We start from the raw sequence: 25335 nt of genomic DNA on the forward strand, positions 1-25335 counted from the left end.
CTGGATGTATGCCTAGGAGTGAGATGGCTGAATCATACAGTAATTCTATTTTTAGTTTTCTGAGGAATTTCCTTAGTTGTCCACCATGACTGTACCAACTTACATTCCCACCAACAGTGTAGGAGAGTTCCCTTTTCTCCACACTCTCTCCAGCATTTGATATTTGTAGACTTTTTATTGATGTCCATTCTGACTGGTACAAGGTGGTACCTCATTATAGTTTTGATTTGCATTTATCTAATAGTTAGTGATGTTGAGCATCTTTTCAGTGCCTATTGTCCACCTGTATGTCTTCTTTGGAGAAAGGTTTATATATAGGCCTTCTGCCCATTTGTGGATCATACTGGTAATTATTAAAGCCAGGTGATAGAAACACAGGGGATCCCTATGCCGCTCTCTGTTTTCGTAACTGGCCTTTTCCATAATGAAATGGTAAAAAGAAATAAAGGATAAAGGAGTGGTTTTTGTTGGGTGGTGTCTTAACTTCAGCAAATAATTAGACAGTCATATTTTTAAAGAATTTTATTACTATGATGTATTTTTCTACCGTTAGCATTCATTTGGCAGAAGTGAGGATAAGCAAGAACCAGTATCCCTTCTAGAAGGTCACAGTGCTGAGATTTTGCCCTTTCACTTCCTTCCTTTCTCCTTTTCACTGTGTTTGGCCTCTTCCTCCTGCCTCATTCTCAGACATCCTTGGCAGGAGGTGAAGCCCTGGATCGGCTGGCAACACAGCTCTCCCCAGACCCTTTTTGGTGAGCTGAGATGGCAGGCCAGTCTGGATGCCCACAGTGGAAAATTCACTCAAGCAGAATCTTCTGCGGCTGTTTTCAGCATAGTTGTGCTCAGAAAACCCACTGTGCTTCTTCCACTGCTGATGCATTCTTGACTGTCCCCCTAAATAGCTGAATCACCCAGCCAGGGTATCCGTATTTTTAATTCATGGAGCTCCTGAGTGCTTGTGTATTTCTGTAGCTTTATTCATATCAACCCGGATGAGGTTCCATATTTCCTCTTCACCCCTCAGCAGATCCATGGGTGAAGCCTCAAGGAGCTGTGCCTGCATCAGTCAGAGGGGCTGGGGGAGCAGAGAGAGAGAAGGGTACTTCCACTGCGTGCTCCGAAGCTCCATCAGTGTGGTCCCTTTAAAGGCTCCTGTGTGACCTGCTTCCTTAGGGAGTTGTTGCTGGTCTGCCGAGGCTGGGCTTGTCTTTCCCTTGCCTGTTGGCACACCATCTTGGGCCTTCTTCAAACAAATGCCACCGAGTCAGACGCCTGCCCTGAACACCTTGTAAAGATAACTTCTCTCCTCCCCAGCCTCCCACGCTATCTTCTTCCCCTGCTCCACTCTTCTCCTCTGCACTTACCACCGAGTTTCATTTATTTTCTGCCATCGCTGCTACACCGTAATGGCCATTGGGTGGTATTGTTGGTGGTTCACAGCTGTTCTCCCAGTGCCAACTGTATGGTCTGGTTCAGTCTCCACGCGTGGTAAATGCACGTGGAACAAATTACACTTCTCATGCTTTCTCTTCGGTACCCACTGACCTGCCTGTCTCACCACTAGAGTGTAAGCTCTTTAAGAACAGACTGGGTTTTCTTTCATCCCCCGTGCCTACTAGAGTGCTTAATTTACAGGAAATAGTGAGTAAATGTCTGTGGAATGAATGGATCAGGCAACTAATCAAATGCAGGGTTAAAGAAAAAGACAGGCAGTCAGGATGTATTCTGAACATGGGCATGTCTTGGTCCTCGTCTACCATTGCAGATATATACCCAGAGGGCACATTTAGGTTGCACATTGTGGATTCACCCCAGTTGCTACCTTCTTTCAGACTCATTCTCTTGCTGAGATTTCTGTGCCAGACACCATGCACGATGCTGTGAGGGATGTAGAAATGGCTTTGTTGAGACGATGCTCAAGCCAGGGAGACCAAAATCATCTTACCCAAGTAATTACAATATGGGTGGACAGCTGGGAGTGCTGTGAGAATCACCGATCAGAGGAGAGGTTATTTCCCTCTAGGCTTACAGAGCGGGTTATTGAAAGAGGTGGATCCAGGAGGATGCGTACCATTTAAAAGCTGGCAGTATAGCTCCATGAAGTCTTTTAGGCTGAAGGCCCAGGTCGAGGCAGGGAGGTATGCAGCCCGTGCAGGGCATAAGATGCCACTTGCCCTATGTATATGGCACATTTTTATATGCTTTATGTGTTTGATCTCATTTTAGGTTGGTAATACTATGACTTTCTTTTGGTAGAGAAGGAAATGAGACCCAGAAAGGTTAAATAACTTGTCCAAAGTCACACAGTAAGTGGCAGAATTGTGACATCAACCCAGGTGGTTATAAATCCAGGGTCTGAACACTTAAGCACTATACTAATGTGTATCCCCAATAATAATTACTATTATAAGCATTTATTGAGCATCTGCTGTGGGCCATGTGTGATTCTCAGTTATGTGGGTGTATATCTCACTTGCTTTTCACAAAATCTTAAGAGACAGGCACTATTCATGTTTCAACTGTGCATTCATGCTAAATCGCTTCAGTTGTGTCTGACCCTTTGCAACCCCATGGACTGTAGCCCACCAGGCTCCTCTGTCCATGGAGATTCTTCAGGCAAGAATACTGCAGTGGGTTGGCATTCCCTTCTCTAGGGCACCTTCCAGACTCAGGGATCGAACCCACATCTCTTACATCTGGGCTCCTGCATTGGCAGGCAGGTTCTTTACCCACTGAGCCACCTGGGAAGTCCACGTGATGAAATTGAGGCTGAAAGAAGTTAAAGAATTTTCCTAATGTCGTGTAGCTCGTGAGCGGTAGAGCTGAAATTTCAACCCAGGTGGATTTCATTCCCTCACTATTAATCATTACAGAAAAATGTATGCTTGGAAGGGTAGGCTGCGGCAGGTCATGAAAAGTTAACAGTCTGGTTAATAAGTTCTAGGGATGTGATGTACAACATGATAAGTATAATAACACTGCGGTATGTTATTATATATGAAAGCTGTGAAGGGAGTAAATCCTGAAAGTTCTCATCACAAGAAAAAAAATTTTTTTTATTTCTTTAATTTTGTATTTATTTGCTTTGATAGATGTTCACTAACCTTAGCGTGATCATCTTCATTTCATGATGTATGTAAATCAAATCATTATGTTGTATGATTAAACTTATACAGTGCTGTACATCAGTTATATCTCGATAAAACCAGAAGGAAAAAAGTTAACCATCTAAGATTGTATCTTATTCCCGGTGAGGAGCAGTTGATTCTGAGCTGAGTGCAGAGTGAGGAGAGGGAGAAGGTCAAGCGTGGCTGGAGCCTGGGGAGCTGGGGCATGGTGGTCCCTTTTTAAAAATTTTATTTTTAATTGGAGGATAATTGCTTTACAACGTTGTGTTGATTTCTGCCATACATCAACGTGACTCGGCCATAGGTATACACATATCCCCTCCTTGAACTTCCCTGCCACCTCCCACCCCATCCCAGCCCTCTCAGTTGTCACAGAGCCCTGGGCTGAGCTCCCTGCATCACACAGCATATTCCCACTGGCTCTCTGTTTTGCATATGGTAATGTATATGTTTCAGTGCTGTCCTCTCACTCTGTTCCACCCATGCTGGTCCCTTTAAGACAAGTGGACCCAAGGAGCAGGGAGCGGTTGGGGAGAGCCGTAAGGATGTCAGTGTCAGCCATGCAGAGTTTGAGGTTAAGGGGACAGTCAGGCAGAAGTGTCTACAAAGTGTCGGGAGAAAGAGGATTGTTCCTGGAGGGAAGACCTGGGGAGCCATCCACAGAAGGGTGGTGACCCCGAAGCGGTGAAATTAAAACTGGAGGGAGGCAGGCTGGGGGTGGGACGGGAGGCAGCAGGCTCAGGCAGCCTCTGCAAGGAGGAGGAGGCCAACAGCCATGAGCAATGACTTAGGCTCTGCCACTCCACCGTGCTGCCTCTGGAGGGGTTCTGAGAATTCACATCCTCCAGGTCCTTGCGTGCTCAGTCGCTCGAGTTGCGTCCAGCTCTTTGCTGGCTCCTCTGACCATGGGATTCTCCAAGCAAGACTACTGGAGGGGGTTGCCATTTCCTCCAGGGGATTTCTCCACCCAGGGATCGAACCCCTGCCTCCTGCATCTCCTTTATTGTGGGTTGATTCCAGGTCCTTAGAGGCTGGGGAAAAGGCAGAGGGGATTGAGGAACCTTTGCCTCCTCCTCCTTGAGCAGAGGGGCAGCCGTTCCCTTCCTGCAGACTCGAAAGAGGGCTCCCTCGGAATGCCGCTGCCCGTGGCCCTGCTGTGTCTTGGGGGGCCGAGGGGCGGCTCTGAAAGGCAGCACGAACTTGCCTCTGGCTGCAGACAAGCCGCCTCTTCTTTGAAGGTCAGGGCTGCCAGCATCTTGCAGGCCACAAAGGAAGCAGTGCTTGTTAATGGGTCGGATTATTGGCAGAGAGGCTTAGGGCCGGACATCCTCTGTCCTGGAACAGAGGAAGTCTCGGGGCAGCTCCATTTCCCCCAGTCGCCTGGTTCCCAGGGAAACGGGGGCTGGGAATACAAGATCCCCACGGAGACGGTGAGGTTGGGATGCTTGGCGAGGAAGTGAGTGATCACCACCACCTCCCTGGTCTGCGGAGCAGATGGGGCGTGTGGGGGCTGGGGGCAAGGAGGTTCTCATTGATGTGTTTTGTCAAGAACCCTTTGAGGTGGGAGAGGAGCCGACTTCACAGACTTTAAGTGGATTAAAGGCGATATTTCCTACATCCTGCTGGAGATAGATGGCTTCATTTCCTGTCTTAAAGCCGCTCAGTTGCTTTTGGATGACTTGCAGTGAGCCCTGGGTCTTTTCCTTCAGATGTGGTTGAAGTAATCGCCGCCAGTTTAATTAACCACTGAGTTTAACCTTAACTCACCCCTCCCTCCCTCTGGCGGGGAGAGACAACTTCTCCTTTCTGAATCTTGTGGGCTGGGAAACAGATTCTTAGATCCCTGTGTTTGTTTTGGTAAGAAGAGCCTGGGGACCTTTGGAGTCACCGTTGAGTTTTTGAAGTTAACTCTGTAGACAGTTTTCTCTGTCCCCATTGAAATAAATGCTGTAAAGAGCAGTGTTCCTCTTGCTAGTTAAGCAAGTACAATAGTACATTTTTTTCAGTGACTGGGAAACCTTAACAAGGACAAAGGAAACATACATGTGGAGCACATATTGCTGGAAGACACAGACATAACATCCCAAAGTAGGAAGCGTTTCCTGGTTAGTTTATGGGCTGTCGAGCAGTTATGTTTCAGAGTTCTGGGTGAGTGGCCCATGGCATCGCAGGAACCCCTGAGACTTGACCCCTTCCCCCCCGCCCAGAGCCTAAACAGTTGGTCCACCGAATGCACACCCTGAAATTTACCTTAAGCCTGGTAAATGCTGCAGAGGCCCTGGGAGAAAGAGTGAAACCTGAGTTGTCTGGGGTCTTTGCAGAGATTTTACTCTGGGTAAGTGAGTCTTTGACGGGGTTCTGTCTCATGTGTGTATCTTGGCTTCATCAGTGTCTCTCTGGTGACAGCACAGGACCGTTCTTGGGATCTCTGTTGTTTAGACTGGGCTTCCCAGGTGGCGCTAGTGGTAAAGAACGTGCTTCCCAGTTCAGGAGACACAGAGACACGGGTTCGATCCCTGAGTGGGAAAGATCCCCTAGAGGAGGGCACAGCAACGCACTCCAGTATTCTTGTCTGGAGAATCCCATGGACAGAGGAGCCTGGCAGGCTACAGTCCATAGGGTTGCAAAGAGTGAGACACGACTGAAGCGACTTAGCACACACATTGTTTAGACTGGGCTATAATACAGGGTTGCCTTTGGCTCCATTTGGAACTTTTTGGTCTCTTTCGAAACTATCTCAGGCTCTTCTGCTTTTGGAATTCCTAGCGTGGCTTTTTATAGCTTTGGGGGCCCCTCCCCTGGTTGTCAGCTTTTACTTCTCGCTGGCGGTTTGTCTGCAGATTGGCAGCAGCATCCTGTCTCCCTTCTGGTTTGCTGTGTCCTTGGGAACCGAAACACAAACCTTGTTGGAATTTACATAAACAGAATCAATAGACCTGGGGGAGGGGAGGGCTTGAGGGTCCTTCCTGAGGATGCTGCCAGCACTTGAAGGGCACTGACATCCTGAAGTGTGTTTTGATGGTTCGGAGGCCTTTTTCTGGCTTGCTGCTGGGTTTAGGGAGTGTTCTTCTAGCATCTTTGCCTCTCTTTCTCTGCCCTGCCTTGGAGGTGGGGACATAGTGTTTTATGAGGAGCTATTGATATGAAGGGATCCCAGGTGTGGCTGTTGACCTGTATCTACCTGTGTCCTCTGAGCAAATGGGCTACAAGATTCTGAAGACAGGGATCTGTAGGCCAGAGATAACTGTGGGGAAAGAGTAAAGGAAAGTGAGTGATCACTGAAACATTTCTGCCAAATTTGACTCTTTAAAACTTTTAGTAGACTCTTTCAAACATACTGAAAGGAAAAAGAAAAGTTAAATGAACACCTGTGTTCCCAACACCCTATTTTTTTTTTCCCAAATTTATTGTGCCAAGTCTCTAATGTCAGAGGGGATTGACAAGGAGGGACAATGAGAAGTTGAGGGTTTCACACCAGTGAGTATCTCTCCATATGGAAGATAACATCAGGAGGGAATCACAGGTGTTCCTCCCTCACCCCTCAAAACCTTCTACTACTTTCTTTTTTTAATTTTTTATTTTTTTTTTAATTATAATTAAAAAAAATTTTTTTACAGCCATGGATTTACATGTATTCCCCATCCCGATCCCCCCTCCCACCTCCCTCTCCACCCGATCCCTCTGGGTCTTCCCAGTGCACCAGGCCCGAGCACTTGTCTCATGCATCCAACCTGGGCTGGTGATCTGTTTCACCATAGATAATATACATGTTTCGATGCTGTTCTCTCGAAACATCCCACCCTCGCCTTCTCCCACAGAGTCCAAAAGTCTGTTCTGTATATCTCTGTCTCTTTTTCTGTTTTGCATATAGGGTTGTCATTACCATCTTTCTAAATTCCATATATATGTGTTAGTATGCTGTAATGGTCTTTATCTTTCTGGCTTACTTCACTCTGTATAATGGGCTGCAGTTTCATCCATCTCATTAGAACTGGTTCAAATGAATTCTTTTTAACGGCTGAGTAATATTCCATGGTGTATATGTACCACAGCTTCCTTATCCATTCATCTGCTGATGGGCATCTAGGTTGCTTCCATGTCCTGGCTATTATAAACAGTGCTGCGATGAACATTGGGGTGCACGTGTCTCTTTCAGATCTGGTTTCCTCGGTGCCCAACACCCTATTTTAAAAATCATATTAACTATGTGTGCGTGTTAGTCATTCAGTCGTGTCTGACTCTTTGTGACCCCGTGGACTGTAGTCTGCTAGGCTCCTCTGTCCATGGCATTCTCCAGGCAAGAATACTGGAGTAGGTTGCCATTCCCTTCTCCAGGGGATCTTCCCAACCCAGGGATCGAACCCAGGTCTCCTGCATTACAGGCAGACTTTTAACCATCTGAGCCACTGGGGAAGTCCCATGTATTACCTATAGTTATCGCTATATTTGGAGAAGGATATGCAACCCACTCCAGTATACCTTCCTCGAGAATTCCATGGACAGAGGAGTCTGGTGGGCTGCAGTCCATGGGGTCGCAAAGAGTCAGACATGACTGAGCAACTAACACACACGGCTATATTATTATAATTAATAGTACTATATTTATAATACATTCTAGTGTTGTAACTATATTAACTATAGTTAGTAGTACCACGTTATATATTTGAAAATTACTAACAGAGTAGATCCTTAAAGTTCTCATCACAAAAAGGATTTTGTAACTATGTGTGGTGACGGGTGTTCACTAGACTTATTGCAATATAAACAAATATCAAATCACTGCATTGTACACCCAAAACTAATACAATGTTTTATGTCAGTTATTTCTCAATTAAAAAAAAACGTATTGCTATATTCCTTATTTGCTTCAGGTTTTTAAAATAATAAAATCTTACCAAATATCATTACCGGTCTTCAGTACACCATTCTCTGATCCTGTCCTCCCCTTCTCTCTAGAGGTGTCCACTGACCTTACAGTGCAAGTATGTATTTTCATACCTTAAATAATAGATAGCTTTCTTTTGCATGGGTAATTTCATCTGAGTGGTACAAGCCTACGCATGTTTTCATATAACTTGCCAGTATCTTTTATAACTTCTTTTCCATGATTGTGAGGTTGATCCATCTTGATTCTGGTCCTTTCTCATTTTATACTTTTTTTAATTGAAGTATAGTTGGTTTACAGTGTGGTGTTAATTTCTGCTATACAGCAAAGTGACTATTTTATATATATATATATCCTTTTTATCTTTCTTGTTATAGTTTATCCCAGGATATTGAATATAGTTCCCAGTGCTCTACAATAGGACCTTGTTTATTGGTTCATTCATTTTTCCCTGCTGTTCGGCAGGTGTTGGCCCCAAATTGTCCTATGCCCTGTTCTGAAAGTTACTTAACTTTAAATGTATTTATTACCCATAAATCAAGTTTTATTGGAACACAGCCCTGATCTTCATTTATGAATTTTCTATGGCCACTTTGTACCGCCATGGCAAAGTCAAGTAGTTAAGAAAGAGGCCAAGACCCAAAGGTTACTAAAGGCTAGAATATTTACTATCTGGTCCTGTACAGAAAAAGCTAGCCATCCCCTGCTATAAAATTCTGTTATAACAATGTAGTGCATGGTGTTAATTCTCCTGTGGGTGAATATTTGGGTCATTGCTAATATTTTTATTTTACAAACACTTTTTTTCAATGAACATTTGTGTAGCTGGAAGTGAAATGACTGGGCCATGGGGCATATGCCCCTTCAGCATCACCTGGTATCACTAAATTGGTCTCCGAGGTGGATCTACAAATTTACACTCCCACGAGCAGTCTCTAAGACTTCCTCTCCCTCCCCAGCCTGACCAACAACCTGGAATTTTAAGACCTGAAGTTTGGCAAGTCTGCTGCGGTTCAAGTGGTGCTTTCGTTTCTGGCTCCTGTCGACATTTTTTCAAGTTGTTATTGAGCGTTTGCCATTGCTCTGATGGGAATTGCCCGGTCATGTCCTTTGCCCATTTTCCTATTAAGTTGTTTGTCTTTTTTCTTTTGAGTTGTGAGGGTTCTTTCTATATTCTGATCCTGGTTCTTTTGGTTATATGCATTGAAAACAAATATATGCATTCATTCTATGCACTGAGACCGGGTTTTGGTCCCAGTGGATTCTTTACCCATAGAGCTGTGTGTTAAGATACAGACAGTCTTCATTCATTTGGAGATAAGTGTGCTCTGAACAGGGCTTCCCAGGTGGCACTAGTGGGAAAGAACCTGCCTGCCAGTGCAGGAGACATAAGAGATATGGGTTCAGTCCCTGGGTTGGGAAGATCCCCTCGAGGAGGACATGGCAACCCACTCCAGTATTCTTGTCTGGAGAATTCCATGGACAGAGGAGCCTGGCGGGCTACAGTCCATAGGGTCACACAGAGTCAGACATGACTGAAGCAACTTAGCACCCATGCACGTGATCTGGATATACTCATACTTACACATGTGCATGCATATATGTGGTACATGTGTATGCACATGCTCACATGTGACTTCTTTTCCTTGGAAAAGTTCGTGAGGTTGAAAGGGTCTAAGGCTGAAGAAAAGTCAGTAGACGCCAGCAATGTCTTCAAGATTGGTTCAGCATAGCCCTCCTACTGGGAGTAGAGGGACTCAGGTAAGTTTGTAGCAGCCCCTTCTTGGAAGTCTTTCTATTTGAGGTGGGATTTTCCACTTTTCCGAGGCTGTCCATTAGAGTGAGCTGATTGTTGTCGATGCTTTGGCTGCATAGACGTGACCCACAGGGTCCCAGGGAAGCCAGAGGCCACCATGGTGGGATGCAGAAGGGTTTGGAGGGCTGCCTTGGACAGAAACCAAATGTGACTTGTGGTTTTGGGTTTCCCCTTTCTGGTTTTGGCTGAAGTCAGACTTTGGTTTCAGCATGATCAAGTGGAGCCATTCTCTGGCCCACAGCAATTTAAATAATTAAAACTTCCATTTCCAGGCCAGACTCCTTTTGCTTGCCTTCACACTGGTCCCTCATCTTTAAAACTAAGAGCGCTGGCTTCCCCATCCCTCTGCTTCCTCTGACCTTTCAGATTAAACTTTCTGAGTTGACAAGGTAAAAAATAAAAAACTCCACAGTCCTTCAGGTTTGCAGGGCCCTGTGAAGTTTGCAGTCTGCAGCTGTAATTTCAGCGCATCTTGACAATCACTCTGTGAAGCATATGGGAAAGATAAATGCCAGCTGCCATCTTGCAGGTGAGGACCACCCAGAGATGCTGGCGCTGACTTGTTTCTAAGCCCATAACCGTCTTCAGTGCTGGGTCTGTCATCCTGCTCTGGTACAATGTATAATGCAGGTGCTGGCTCAATCCATAACCCAAGATCCCAGGAAGACCCCTCTTCATCATCACCAATGTCACTCCTTTAGGGAGGACCACACTCTAGAGGACCAAGGCAGACTGAGCCCCTATGTGTCAGACTCTGCACTGCACATTTTCTCACATGTCATCTCATTTGAGCATTCACTGATGTTCAAATGAAGGCTGTAAGTAGCAGGGCCAGCTTCATGGACCTGTGACCAGCACAGGATTCGTGTTTAGCTCTGAAGCGTGCCAGACTTGGTTTTATGCCCAGCACGTATCTTTTTGAATTTTTAAATAATTTTTGAACAGATGAGCTCACATTGTCAGTTCACAGTGGGCCCTCAAATTATGGAGCCTGTACTGTACATGGAAAAAGGAATCGAGGCTCAGAGAGATGAAACAAGTTGCCTTAGATCACACAGCTAATAAATGGCAGAGTTGGGTTTGGAATAATTTCTCCTTTTGCTGCTTCGTTTATTGAAAATAGAGCCCTGGAAAGAGCCTTGCTTGAATTGTGCCGCAGGGAGTGGTGAAGCAAGATAAATTGTGCAGTAGAAACAGTGATTTTCCATGGAGATTTGCTTCGTTAAGGGGTTTTGTGTTGACTTCACGCTGGCTGGTTGCCACCTTCTTCTTGAAGGAAGAGGCCATTTCTGTCATTTTTCTTTTTGAGGTTTCTGAAAGTGCCTGTAGCTGGGGGCCACTCAGGCTGACCGAGTGGGTTAATGGGGTTTTTTTATTGCAAAGTGGACCAGTGCGCTCAACTTGGTGAGCTGTAGAAACATAAGGACTTACCAGGAAGGTCCGTAATTAGGGAACCAGTAGGATCTGACACAGCCCTTGGATTACATGTACCATGGCTCCGTCCGTGGCACAGGTTCATGGATCCCCAACCCAGCCTCTCCTTCCATCTTTGCTCTTCTCTTTGTTACCGACCATTCCATTCTTAACTTTCCTGGGAGACTCCGGTTTTGCTCTAGACCCCTCAGAGGCTGCTGGCCCACCTCGAGGTTGACCAGTTGGGGCTAGGCATTGCCCTCTGGCCATGTTGGTATGGTTATAGGGCACCAGCATGATGCCTTGGAAGAAGCTTCTGGTTTTTTTTCAACTAATTTATTTTTTAATTTGTTTTATTTTATTTTATTTTTTTTTAACATTGTTTTTTTTTTTTTTTCATTTATTTTTATTAGTTGGAGGCTAATTACTTCACAACATTGCAGTGGGTTTTGTCATACATTGACATGAATCAGCCATGGAGTTACATGTATTCCCCATCCCGATCCCCCCTCCCACCTCCCTCTCCACCCGATTCCTCTGGGTCTTCCCAGTGCACCAGGCCCGAGCACTTGTCTCATGCATCCCACCTGGGCTGGTGATCTGTTTCACTATAGATAATATACATGCTGTTCTCTTGAAACATCCCACCCTCACCTTCTCCCACAGAGTCCAAAAGTCTGTTCTGTACATCTGTGTCTCTTTTTCTGTTTTGCATATAGGGTTATCATTACCATCTTTCAACACCAAAAATTTTGTATTGGGGTATAGCCGATTAACAATGATGTGATAGTTTCAGATGAACAGTGAAGGGATTCAGCCATATATGTGCATCTGTCCATTCTCCCCCAAATCCCCCTCCCATCCAGGCTGGCACATAACATTGGTCATGTACACACTGCTGTATTTAAAATGGATAACCAACAAAAACCTGTGGGATAGCAGAAGGAGGAGCTTTTAGAATGGGGCAGAGGAAGCCTTGCCCTATCCAAGTCACTGCTTGACCAGTCTCCCAGGACAGGCTTTGAGTCAGCCATCCGAGATGAGTTCACTGCCTCTAGAGCAGGCCACACCCCTAGATGGAGAAGGCTCTGGGGGTCCCAAGGGGACTGGCTAACCTCCCTGGTGATCTGCTCTGTTCTCCCTTCACAGCAGCAAACCCTCTGCTGTGTTCCACTGCCCGCTACCACTGCAAGAACGGCCTCTGCATTGACAAGAGCTTCATCTGCGACGGGCAGAATAACTGTCAGGACAACAGTGACGAGGAAAGCTGTGAGAGTTCTCAAGGTAGGCGCCTCCCCGTTTCTTTAAAAAAAAAATAATTACGACACCGCGCCACGGTAACACTGAAAACAACTCCCATCCCACCTCCAGATGCAACAGCCGTGCTCGTTTCTGCTCTTACCACGCAGCTCTCCTCCACATGGTTTTAACCATAACCCACCTACCATTTTGTACTTCATATTTCTCGTGCATTAAATAGCAAATACACGTTTTTCTCTCCAATATTGTAGTTTGCCTAGCTGCACTGCATACCGGACAGTGCTCTCTACTATGGTTTTCTAAGTAGTTGCATTGTTGGGGGGCCACCGAGATATTTCCATTGAGTTACTTCTTCAGGATAGATTCAGCGGAGTAAGACATCCGCACAGTTCATGACTACATCTCATCATACACCTGTTGGGAAATTTAAAAAAATTTTCCACTGCTGCTAGTATTGGCTGTGTGTATCAGGTTTACCGTAATATCCCAAGAGTTCACTCTTGTCCTCTTTTCCCTATTTTGGCTGATTTAGTAGTCATAGAATGATAGTTCCTCAAATGCTTTAGTTTGCATTTCTCTGATGATGAGCTAAGTTAACATTTCCCCCTGGGTGTTTGTTTACTGCTTTGTTTCCTCTTGTGTGAATTGCCTATTCCTCTCAGAGCTGTTGAGCGGAAACCAAAGGATGCATTTGGGGATGGAAAGATGAGATTTTTAGGGAACCCAGAAGGACACAGAGGGGTCATATCCTCCCCTGTTAAAACTGACTGGGTTCCTTTTCTTATTCACTGACTCTTTTCCAGTTAACACATATTTATTTCTTCAGTGATTAGAAAAAAATACAAATTTTTTAAATGCATGTCAATTTTAAAGCATCCTAAAAAGTATATGTTTCTAATGTTATAAACTGGTATCATCCATATGCAATCATTACTTTTCTCACTTAGTATTAAGTTGTTGTGATCCACCCATATTATTTTGTTGGTAAAGATTATTTGTTTTGACCGTTAGTCAGTACTCTACTCTATGATAGTATCACTGATTACAGATTTAATACTGCAAAAAAGAAAAACAAGATAAGGATGGATAACTGGTTAACTCATATGTTGGGAGGTAGGATGGTTGGGAGGTAGGATGAAGTTAGATGGAAGTTCCTTTCAAGGTCGTAGCTTTAATTTTGGAAGGTGTTTATTACATTGTTAAAAATGAATGAATGAACAAATTGGCCATGCATAGACCACTGGTGAGAGGGGGCCACACATTAAGGCTTAAGATCAATCTATTCCATATGCCTGAGGTCCATAGATGAGAAAAGACAAAATCTGTATCTACTTGGACTTTGCCAAAATTTGTACAGAGAGCAGCTCCGGGAGGTGGGTCTTGGGCAAAGTTAGCCCCTGATTGTCCTGGCCTGGAAAAATCCCCTCCTTGTGTCCTCTTCTCACAAGTGAAGTTTAGTTCTCAGACCAGCAGGATCAGCATCACTTGGGAACTCTTTATGAATGCAAAGTTCAGGCTGCACCCAGACCATCCAACGGACCCTAGGCGTGAGTCCAGCAACAATCTGTGTTTTAATAGGCCCTCCAGGTAAATTGAGTTCATGTGAAAATCTGTGGACCACTATAATCCATTAGCGATATGAATGTCCCTGTGCTCTGGGTATAATTCTAGTATTGAAGAGTATGTTTTTCTTGTCAGGCAGCTTCTAAATGCAAACTGACTGCTAATTTTGCTGCTGATATGAACACCAGTGTGCCCATGCTAGGGGAATACCTGACCCATCCTGGGCTTTTAAATGTCTTCCTGAAGAATTTCAGAGGCATCTTGCGTAGACACTACATTGTGTAGGATTTGACCTATTGTCATCTTAATGATGTTTATCGATCCCTGCCCTGTACCAGCTACTGTGCTGGGTACCTTCTGTACATGAACTCCTTTAGTCAAAATATTAATACGTCCTAGCTGCTTCTGCTGGGCTTCCAGCCCTCAAAAATTGCATCATCGCTTTCAATTGATGTGGGAAAATAAAATGATATTTTATGATGCTTATTTTGATGGGATGGAGAAAACGGACCCCAAGACAGGAAATAGGGTGGTTGAAATACTTTTCCTCTAATTTGATGAGGGTATGAAAAGGTCGTGTCTCCACTGAGAGGCTCCAACTTTGTGTGTGCCTCTCCTCACTTCTTCCTCTCGTCCCCATTTACTTCCTTTCCTTACATGTGGTCTTGCAAAGCAACAACAAACCCTGCCAAGACGTGGAGGCGGGAATGGGACCGTGAAAGTGCAGTCATTACGGTACCTTTCAGTTCCAGATGGGATGTATTGGAGACCAAAGAACACTATGGTGGAATTGAATTTTAATTGGGGCTTCACCGATTGGAAGTATAAACCATTACGAGGTAATTCCACCAGCAGTGGCTTTGGAGCAGTCTTTGCATATGACGTTCTGTTGCTTAGGAACCTTCCCTGAGAGGGTGCATCCGAGGGTCAGCAGGTGCCGCTCTGCGCATATTGGCAGTGGTCAGCAGCGAGGTGGCCTTAAACATGCTGGATTCAGTCCTAATTGAACCGACAGATTCTTTCCAACTTTGGATGCATGACTGACGATGGCAGGCCACCTTCAGTGGTCCCCAGCCTCTAGGGTTGATGCCTTGGTGTAATCCCATCCCTTTGCATGTGATCTGGACCTCGTGACTTGCCTTTTTATTTTTTTCTAATTTTGGCAAACTACACACAATAGGGTCTTTCCAGGTGGCCTGTTGGCCAAAGAATCTGCCTGCAATGCAGGCGATGAGAGTTCAATCCCTGGGTCGGGAAGATCCCCTGGAGGAAAGCATGGCAACCCACTCCAGTGTTCTTGCCTGGAGAATCCCATGGACAGAGGAGCCTGGCAGAGCTATGGTCCATGGGGTCACAAAGAGTGGGACATGACTGAAGTGACTTAGCATGCACACACCCACGCATGACATAAAACTTACATATTAACCATTTTTAAAAAATGGTTCAACAGTTTACCTTATTGTGTAGCTAATCTCCAGAGCTTTTCCATCTTGCCAAACTAGAACTCTATACCCATCAAACAACAGCTCCGCATTCCTCCTCCTCCAGCCCCTGGCAACTGCCATTCTACTTTGTTTTTATGAAATTTGACTATTCTCGATACCTCCTATAAATGGAATCCTACAGCATGTTTTGGTGACTGGCTTGGTTCACTTGCATAATGTCTTCAAGGTTCATCCATGTTGTCACATGTGTCAGAATTTTCTGCCTTTTTACTTAAGGCTGAATCATACTCCATTGTACGTCGGTACCGCATTTTGTGTATCCATTCATCTGTTGATGGACACGTGAGTGGCTTCCACCTTTTGGCTGTTGTGAGTCATGCTGCTGTGCACACAGGTGTATAAATCATGATTCGCTTTTAACAAAGAGAAGAGCAGCAGAAGTGATGGGATGTCAGTTCCCTGTAAGATTACAAAAGACCCCGCGTCTGTTTTTCTTACCATCTTGCTCCCTCTAATGCAGCAGCTGCCATGCTGTGAGGCCTGCGTGAGAGGGAACTCCAACCAAATGCCCATGAGGAACCGAGGCCTCCAGCAGCCACAAGGGTGAGCCCGGAATTGGCCTCTCCCTTGGTCCGACCTTGAGCTCTCTGCGGCCCAGGAGATACCGCGATTATGGCCTTTTCTAACTGTAGTAAGCAGAGCTCAGCTACTCCTGGATTTCTGAGCTACAGAAACTGAGATAATGACCTTTTTTTTTTTTTAAGCCTGTAGGTTTCAGAGTAATTTGCTATGCCATAATAGAAAATGGATACTATGAATATCCCTTATGTGGGCCCCACTTCTGATCATTCCAGTCACAGAGAGCTTATGAAGACTCAGGTGATGGTGAGAGAGGGTCAGTCGTTTGGACAGAGGTCAGACAGGGTGTTTACAAGAACAGCCATCACATTAAGCGCTAAGTGGCAGGCCCTACTCCAAGCATTTGACTTAGATTTTCTTACTCAGTCCACCAAATCCCTGTGACAGGAGGATCCAGGAACAGAAAATGACCCCCATTTTTCTAGAGGAAGAACCCGAGGAACAGAGGGGTTCTGTAATTGTGGCATGACCACACAGCAAGTAAGCAATGAAGCTGGGAACTTAGGTCCTCCAAGATACGAGTTAACGTTCTCCATCACCCCGTGCTATGGTTCTCTGGGTACCACTGTCCTGGGACCAGGAACAGCAGACCTTGTCCAGCCTTGGTCCCTTGAGCTCAGGGGGGAGGTTGTGTATGAGGCGGGCATGCTTTCCTCTCTTTGTATTCAAGTTCTCCTCTCGGTCAGAAAGACTAATGAGGCCTGCCCACCTTCCCCCAGGGTGAGGCATGCTGGGAAGTTAAGCTCTCCTGAAGAAGCCACCAGTGCCAGAGTAGTTAATTGAGTGTATTGGCACTTGGGTTGCAGTTTCTTTATCTCGCTTGCTGTATCCTGGTGATAATGCTTAGAGAAGAATTTGGAAAGCTGGCCGCGATGTTGGGCACCTCACCAGAAGCTCACAGTGACAGCTTTGTCCTGTTTCTTCTGCAGGATTGGGCGTGTGCGTGTGTGCGTGTGCGTGTGAGAGAGAGAGCACGTGAGCTGTCCTTTTTGGCACTTTGGTCAGGGGGCAGGTGATGGCGTGCCCCCACGTGTCAGGCCCTGAACTATGTGCAGGGGATACGGAAGTGGTCTTGGAGTCTTTTAAATTATGTTCTTCCCTATAGCTCATATGTTGAAGTCCTAAACCCCAGGATGTGACCTTACTTGGAAATCGAGTCCTTGCATTGGAATTCGTTACAATGAGGTCACACTGCAGCGGGATGTGCCTCTAATCCCATGTGACTGATGTCCTTATCGAAAGGGCATGTTGTAACACAGACACACAGAGGGACATGAAGACGGAACTTGGGTGGTATAGCTGCAAGCCAGGGGACACCAGAGGCTGCCAGCAAACCTCCAGAAGCCGACAGAGAGACACAGATTTTCCTTGCCGGCCCCTAGCAGGAGCCAGCGTGCCAGAACCACAAGACCAAAAATGTCTCGTTGAAGCTGTCTAGCTGGTGGCGCTTGGTTACCGCAGGCCTAGCAAGGGCATACGGCTCCCAGGAAGTCACACTGAGGCCCAGCACAGCCCCGTGCCAAGTGCCACGGCAGAAAGACAGACAAAGGGATGCGGAACTGCTAAGAAGTGAGCAGAGTGCGGAATCAAAGGGAGGTGAGGGTGTAAGGGAGTCGTGAAAGCGCTCGGGGCCTTCATGGAATCAGGTCAGCCAAGCGGGCATCCTCCTGGTGGGAAGAGCGCTGGCCCGAGCCGCGTGTGGTTAATGGGCCATCTCCCAGCGTGCATTTTGAGATGTTCATTTTCTGTACGCGGTGTGCAGGCCTCATTAACTCTGTCTCCAGAGCAGCTCTGAGACTGAAATCAGGGTGCCAGAACGCCTCCAGCTTTCCAGCAAGTTCTGACCAAGACCGTCAACACTCCTGCTGTTGGGCACTTAGGACGGTGGCACTCAGGTCTTCTACCGTCTGGTCCTAATGCCCCAGCCGACCTAAATTAGCCAGTCACCCTGAGGATTGCCTAGGGCGAGGGGTTGAGGGAGGGATGGAGTTGGGGGCTGGGGATAGCAGATACAAGCTTTTATGTAGGGAATGAACACACAACGGGGTCCTACCGTAGAACACAGAGAACTGTATTCAGTATCCTATGGTAAACCATAATGGAAAAGGATATTTTAAAAAAGAATATGTGTGTGTAACTGAGTCACTTTTCTGTATAGCAGTAATTAACACATTATTGTAAATTAACTACATTTCAATTAAAAAAAATTTTAGTAAATAAATTAGCCAGTCACCCACTCAGATTGGGAGCTGGAGCCTAGCCTTACAATGGATAAATAATCAGCTGCAGAAAGAAAGGTTTAGGGGTAGTGATTGCTTCTTACTTATGCTCTCAAATAAATACCTCGGATAAACCCCGACAGCAAAGGGAATCTAGGAGGATTCCTGGTGGCCACTGGGCGGAGGGATGCGCCGTTCGGACCACCACTGCTAACGCAGGGGCCTTCACGCATGGTGAGCAGGGCCGTGTTCTGTCTGGTCCAGTGTGTGAGCTGGCCCTCGGTGCTGCGGAAATGCGAGGTGTGGTGTCCCTTCCCAGACCTCTCCTCCATGAGGGGCCTACGGTGGGTGGACTCTTCTCTTCAGGTCTTCGATCCCTCCGTCTACCCCGTGACTGGCACAGTGGCCAGCGGAGGCTCCCTCCCTGCGGATGCCAGGCTTGCTCTGACTGCGGAATGTTGGCAGACAGACGATAAAGGGGCCTGGAGTGTGTTGTGCCCTTGTGCTTGGGCTCGTTCGTTCTAAGGTCTGCCACGAGACGACCAGACTGCTGGTCCAGGGAAAAGTGACACAGGGGTCAGACCTGCACCCAAGTCACAGCCTGGGGTCAGTCCCAGCTGAAGCTGCAAAGATGCAGCCCACCTGCGGACCCATGCATGAGGTACTAAATCTCTGCTGTGGTCAGAGATTTTAAAGTGTGTTTGTTACATAGCAAAACCCAGCTAATATCAGGTCCTCAGGAAATGTGTGTGTGTCTGTGTGTATTTATCACGTAATATTTATTGATGGCTGCTATGTGCTGGGCACTGGGCCCATTAGATACAGGGACATACCTTATTTTGACAAATAGCAAGATGCCATCAAGTGTAAGGCCCACTATTGTTTTATGTTTTGCTGAGAAGGAGGAAATGCTGACAATTCAGTTATGATGGACTATTGATTTTAAGCTGCATCCCAATTTCAGAATGTTAAAATGGGAGGGGGGAATGTGGATCTTAGAATGGAAGACGGCAATAGGAAACGAGACAAGTGTGGTCTCTGCTCTGTTGACACCTACATCCCAGTAGGAAAAGGAGGCATTGACTTGGTTACTGGTGTGAGGAGTGTGTGGGAAAGGCAGAGGCAGGATGCTGTGGAAGTGAATGACAGGAATTTGAGACCTTCTTGAGAAAGTGATGCTGAAGGTGAAACGGGGAAGATAAGGAGGAATTAACTGGACAGGAGGAGGGGACGGTGGGGGGAGAAGGAACCTTCCGGGCAGAAGGAATTATAGGCTATAAGATCCAGGACTGAGCATGGTGAACAGCGTGGTGCATTTGAGGGCTTCCCAGATGGTAAAGAATCTGCCATTTGGGGCAGTTGAAAGACTGAAGGGGGGCGGGGAAGACAAAAACCACGTGGCGCCCTCTGGTGGACAGGAGAGGAATAACTCGGAAGTAAAATGGCGCCGTCAGCGGTGGTCTGTGGGGTGGTAAATTGGAGCCACATTAAGGATCTTGGATTTTCTCCGTGGGCAGTCATGGCAGTCTTCTTTTCTGGGAGAGAATTCCAGAAAAAACATCTACTTCTGCTTCATTGACTACACTAAAGCCTTTGACTGTGTGGATCGCAACAAACTGAGGAAAATTCTTAAAGAGATGGGAATGCCAGACCACCTTACCTCCCTCCTGAGAAATCTGTATGCAGGTCAAGAAGCAACAGTTAGAACCGGACATGGAACAACAAACTGGTTCCAAATTGGGAAAGGAGTACGTCAAGGCCATATATTGTCACCCTGCTTATTTAACTTATATGCAGATTACATCATGTGAAATGCTGGGCTGGATGAAGCACAGGCTGGAATCAAGATTGCCAGGAGAAATATCAATAACCTCAGATATGCAGATGACGCCACCCTTATGGCAGAAAGCAAAGAGCCTTTTCATGAAAATGAAAGAAGAGAGTAAAAAAGCTGGTTTGAAACTCAGCATTCAAAAAACAAAGATCATGGCATCTGGTCCCATCACTTCATGGCAAATAGATGAGGAAACAACAGAAACAGTGAGAGACTTTACTTTCTTGGGCTCCAAAATCACTGCAGATGGTGACTGCAGCCATGAAATTAAAAGACACTTCCTCCTTGGAAGAAAAGCTGTGACCAACCTAGACAGCATATTAAAAAGCAGAGACAGTATTTTACCAACAAAGGTCCGTAAAGTCAAAGCTATGGTTTTTCCAGTGGTCATGTGTGGATGTGAGAGTTGGATTATAAACAAAGTTGAGTGCCAAAGAATTGATGCTTTTGAACTGTGGTGCTGGAGAAGACTCTTGAGAGTCCCTTGGACTGCAAGGAGATCCAACCAGTCCATCCTAAAGGAAATCAGTCCTGGGTGTTCATTGGAAGGACTGATGTTGAAGCTGAAACTCCAATACTTTGGCCACCTGATGCGAAGAGTTGACTCATTGGAAAAGACCCTGATGCTGGGAAAGATTGAAGGCGGGAGGAGAAGGGGATGGCAGAGGATGAGATGGTTGGATGGCATCACAGACTCAACGGACATGAGTTTGAGTAAACTCCAGGAGCTGGTGATGGACAGGAAGGCCTGGCATGCTGCAGTCCATGGGGTCACCAAGAGTCAGACACGACTGAGTGATTGAACTGAACTTTACTGAACTGAGTCATGGACCAGATGTGTGACAGTGATGACAGTGGGGATGCACAGGGTGATGGCTTCAGGATGTACTGGCAGCTAGCACTGCCAGTTTGGGGGCTTCCCTGGTAGCTCAGCTGGTAAAGAATCTGCCTGAAATGCAGGAGACCGGGGTTCGATCCCTGCGTTGGGAAGATCCACTGGAGAAGGGAATGGCTACCCACTCCAGTATTCTGGCCTGGAGAATTCCATGGGGTTGCAAAGAGTCGGACACGGCTGAGCAACTTTCACTTTTATTTTCACTTTTGCTGAGCTTTGATGATAAACTCCATGAAGTTGGCCACAGGTAGAAAGGGCCCACAGCAGGTCTCCATGGGGATGCTGTTTTTATGGGACTGGAGAACCTACTGTAGTATTTTCCAGTTAGGCCTGCTCTTTGCCCTTCTACTCCAGCTCTCTGACCCTGCAACTGGCCTGGGTAGTTGAGAGGAAAAGGAGCTTACGCTTTTGGAAGAGACCTTGGCTTTCTGTCGCGAAATGAAACCAAGTGATGTGCAGCCAAAGACGTGTAAAGAAATCATGGTGGGCATGAGATGGGAGAAGTGCTAATTTTTTGTTTTGTTTTTCAAGTATGAATGGAGAAGTGCTTTGTATAGTTAAAAAATAAAATAGTAGTCTGGGGTTAGGGGATCCAGCCCCAAAAATCACAACCTAGAATTTGATGGGCGGTCACTATTCACTGCAAAACTCGTGTCACCAGATGATGTCAAGAGCCTCAGTAGAGGGACCCTGGGAAAGAGTTGTCACCCTGAAAGAATTTATTTGGCCTCACTTAGAGTAAAACTGCTGGAGGTATGATTAACAGGAGGAATGTAGAAGCCTTTTTTCTACTTTTAATTTGAGGCTTTGAAAGCCCAGCTGGGCTGGGAGAGGCAGAAATGCTGACTTCGATGGAAGAACCAGAAGGAGGTTGAGAGAGGTTGATTGTGCCTTTCTGTACCTGTGGGGTTCTCTTCTTAGTAACTGAGTGTTTGTCTCACCAAAGCCTCCCTCCTTTTACCCACTGCAGCAGACACTTGAGATTTCTAATATGTCCCTCATTTAGAAGCAAGTCAGAATGATTCTCTACTCATCAGAGTAATTGCTTCCTGATCTCGTAGCCAGCGTGCTCATCTTCCGAGCTGTTTTTCCAGTCTCCCCCATTCCCCACACAGGTCCCCCTTCTCTTTCCATCTCCTGGCTTCTGTCCCCACCTGTACTCCCTCTCTCCTCCTGCCTGGACACCTGGCAGAGTGTGTCTCTTCCCGAGGCAGACGGACCAAGTTTCCGGGCAGGGGGACCCAGTGTGGGGCTTACTGTCTCTCTGCAAGTTTTTTGAGTCTCGGGACAAGCCATCTTGTGCAGTCTGAGTGTGTGGGGGACATTTGTCTGTCTGTGGACAGCTTATGGCCCTTAGCTCCCCGTCCAACACCCTTCTACCGTCTTGACTCTTCCTTACCTTCATCAAACACCGATCATTTGCACCGTGCCTGTTATTGCCCGGTTCCCCCTGGGTTCTGGAAGAAACACAAAGCTCGATCAGATGGCAGTTGCTCATAGTCAGTAAGGGAGAAACAACGCCCTGTGGATAATCATGCTGGAGTGTATCCCTGGGTCAGGAAGATCCCCTGGAGGAGAGCATGGCTACCCACTCCAGTATTCTTGCCTGGAGAATCCCATGGACAGAGGAGCCTGGTGGGCTACAGTCCATGGGGTTGCAAAGAGTCAGACACGACCAAAGCAACTTGGCATGCACGGACACGTGATCAATGCTGTAGCAGGGGAAGGAGGGGCATGCCTTGGGGGTACACGAGGACATGACTAGTCATTGAGGGGTGACTGTTTTTCCTAGGGGAATATGGCAAGACTTCAGAGGATGCAATCTCTGCCCGGACATTAAGGATAAATAAAAATGGACCCAGAAGCAAGCACGAGGCTGGCATCTAGCCGGAGGGAACAGCATATTCAGAGGCAGAGATCCAAATGGCCAGAGCAGCGTGTACTTGTGTGTGGAGTGGGGTGCGGTTGTCTGGGTGGGGTGGGGGGTGAAGCTGTCAGGGGGGTTGAGGCTGGCTTCTGCAGGCCCCCTCCCTGCATGCTTCAGTTGGAAGGTGGAGCCGGAGGAGGAAAATCAGGAGAAATGAGATGCTCTGCTCTGGTGACGGAATCCTCAGGAGGGGCTGGTTATCATTGCCTGCAACGAGGATTCTGATCCTCTGTGGATCTTACGGAGCTTTGCGGTCCCACTGGCAGAGGAAATCTAATTGAGACTTGCGGATATTGTAAATGAGACTGCGGAATGACAGATTCTGTGAATCCTCCCAGCATGAGAATAGCTTGGGAGGTTAGATGATGGCCACACTCTGGCGATTCCCCAGTCCCCACCCTTGATTTGAAAATCTCCCTTGGGTTACACAATCCAGTAGTTATCTTGAGGGTGGTGATGGTTGGAGGGGCTCTGGTTTGGCTACCTGAGAGCTCTGTGATCTGTGAAAAATAAAAATGTGTTCTGATGTTGCAAATATCTTGTCACAGCCCCCAAATGCTTCCAGCACCCCTTTCTTGTTCTCTCCTTGTTTCTCTCTGGAAACTCAGCAGGTTATCAGTCTGGTTACTGTTTGGTCCTGGAATGCTGCAATATGATACTTACATGTGTTCCCCTTTCCCTGAGTTCCCTTCTTTGAGGTCTTGTGCCCTCTGTAATGTGTGTGCTGCTCAATTTACCATCAGGGTCAGCTTTTACTGAAGGTCTTCTGCTGGTGCACTGCTGGATGGCCCTGAGAAATCATTTGAACTGGCTTGAGTGGGTTACAAGGGATAATCTGCTGAAAGAGTGGTCAGTGTCAATCATACATGGAATCAAGCAAGATTTTCATACTTTAGACGATTAGGAAGGTCTTGAAAGATGGGAAAGTAGAGAAAACAAAGATATGAGCAAATCTGAGGGCACCTTTAGTATCTAGTTGCTACTGTTTTTTCTCAGGTTCTTTCTAACACAAGGTTCTTAGTTTAAAGGACTTGAGACAGTTCAGGAACTATGTATTAGTTTAGGAAATAGGCTAAGCTGCTGTAACAAGGAGACCCCATCATACAGTGTCTTAAAAGTGATGGAGGTTATAACCAAAATAAGTGCCTCAACTAAGATGAATTCTCTCACATATAACATCCCAGGGGTGAGCAGTCTGGGCCAGTAGGGAGTTCTGCCCTCCCCTAAGGATGCTCCAGTGGTCACTATTTCCCAGACATCAGGAAGAAGGAAAGAGGGGAAGACCAGATGAACTGCTTCACTTTTAAGGCAATGAACTGAAAGTTGTACAATCACTTTTATTTCTAATCCGGAGACCTGAACACAGTCACATGACCTTGGCTAGCTGCAAGAGAGGCTGACAAAGGCATTCTTAATCATTGTCAGTATTAATATGCTCAGCTAAAACCCAGGAGTCTATATCTCTAAAGACAGAAAGGGAGGATGGAGAGATACTGGGGAATAATTGGTCACAGTCTCGGTCACAGTGTCTTTTAAACTGAGCTGATAGTTCAGAGGTTTGTGCATGCCCACAGCATGTCCTGTGGGTTTTTTGCGTGGACCGCCACCAGACCACAGATTTTTATCTGAGTGGCACTGATTCTTGCAGCCTGAGAGAGAACATTCTGGGTTTTCTTTGCCTCTTCACGCTCTCAAGCAAAACAGGCCTGAGCTGGAGTGCCCTGCAGTGCCAACCCGGGGAACACAGTTACACGCCCAGTGGGGGCGGCACCTCTGCATTTCCAGGTGTGCAGTTGAAAAGGCGCTTCATGTATTTCTTTGTTCCTTCATGGTCTCACTTATTGTAAGCCTGTTGTGACCCCGTGCAAGCTTTTATCTTGATTTTGGAGTGTGATCAAGGTGATAGCTATTCTTCAGATGGCAGGAACATGACTTTGATTCTGCTTTTATTTTCCCTGGAGTCAGTGGGCCTTAGATTTGGGTCAGTTTGCATCTGAAGGAAATCTCCGGGGACAGGTGCCTTGTCCTCATTAGCTGATTTGTTAGGCAGGCTTTCCCACGTGGCTCAGAACCTCTTATAGATTTTTCCCTCAGACTCCTTTGGCCTCCCAGTGCCTGTCTGCTTCCCTTCTGGAAACGTGTATTTGGAGAACATGTCTGTCTAGTGTGTGCCTCCCCCCGCCCCCAAGCCCACATCCCCATGCTGTCCACAGCTCAGTTGCATCTCTTTTTCTCCCAGTCTGCGTGTGACAGTCTTAAAGCATGTCCACAAATCCTTTGTCATCCTTCCATCAAGAAATGAAGCCTT

At 46.5% G+C, this 25335-nt stretch overlaps 1 protein-coding gene across 6 annotated transcripts in view; it reads left to right on the top strand.

Annotated features, from left to right (window-relative positions):
- LDLRAD3 (low density lipoprotein receptor class A domain containing 3) overlaps positions 1-25335 on the top strand; it is a 262986-nt gene that overhangs the window by 128758 nt on the left and 108893 nt on the right. For 5 of the 6 annotated variants that reach the window (XM_043909362.1, XM_043909379.1, XM_043909372.1 and 2 more), the window contains one exon: positions 12395-12529. In XM_043909362.1, the coding sequence (XP_043765297.1) occupies positions 12395-12529 (135 nt within the window). The remainder of the gene's footprint in view (positions 1-12394; positions 12530-25335) is intronic. The other variant, XM_043909386.1, reaches the window with a different exon arrangement.

Source organism: Cervus elaphus, chromosome 1 (genome assembly GCF_910594005.1).
Source record: "Cervus elaphus chromosome 1, mCerEla1.1, whole genome shotgun sequence".
Lineage (NCBI taxonomy): Eukaryota > Metazoa > Chordata > Mammalia > Artiodactyla > Cervidae > Cervus > Cervus elaphus.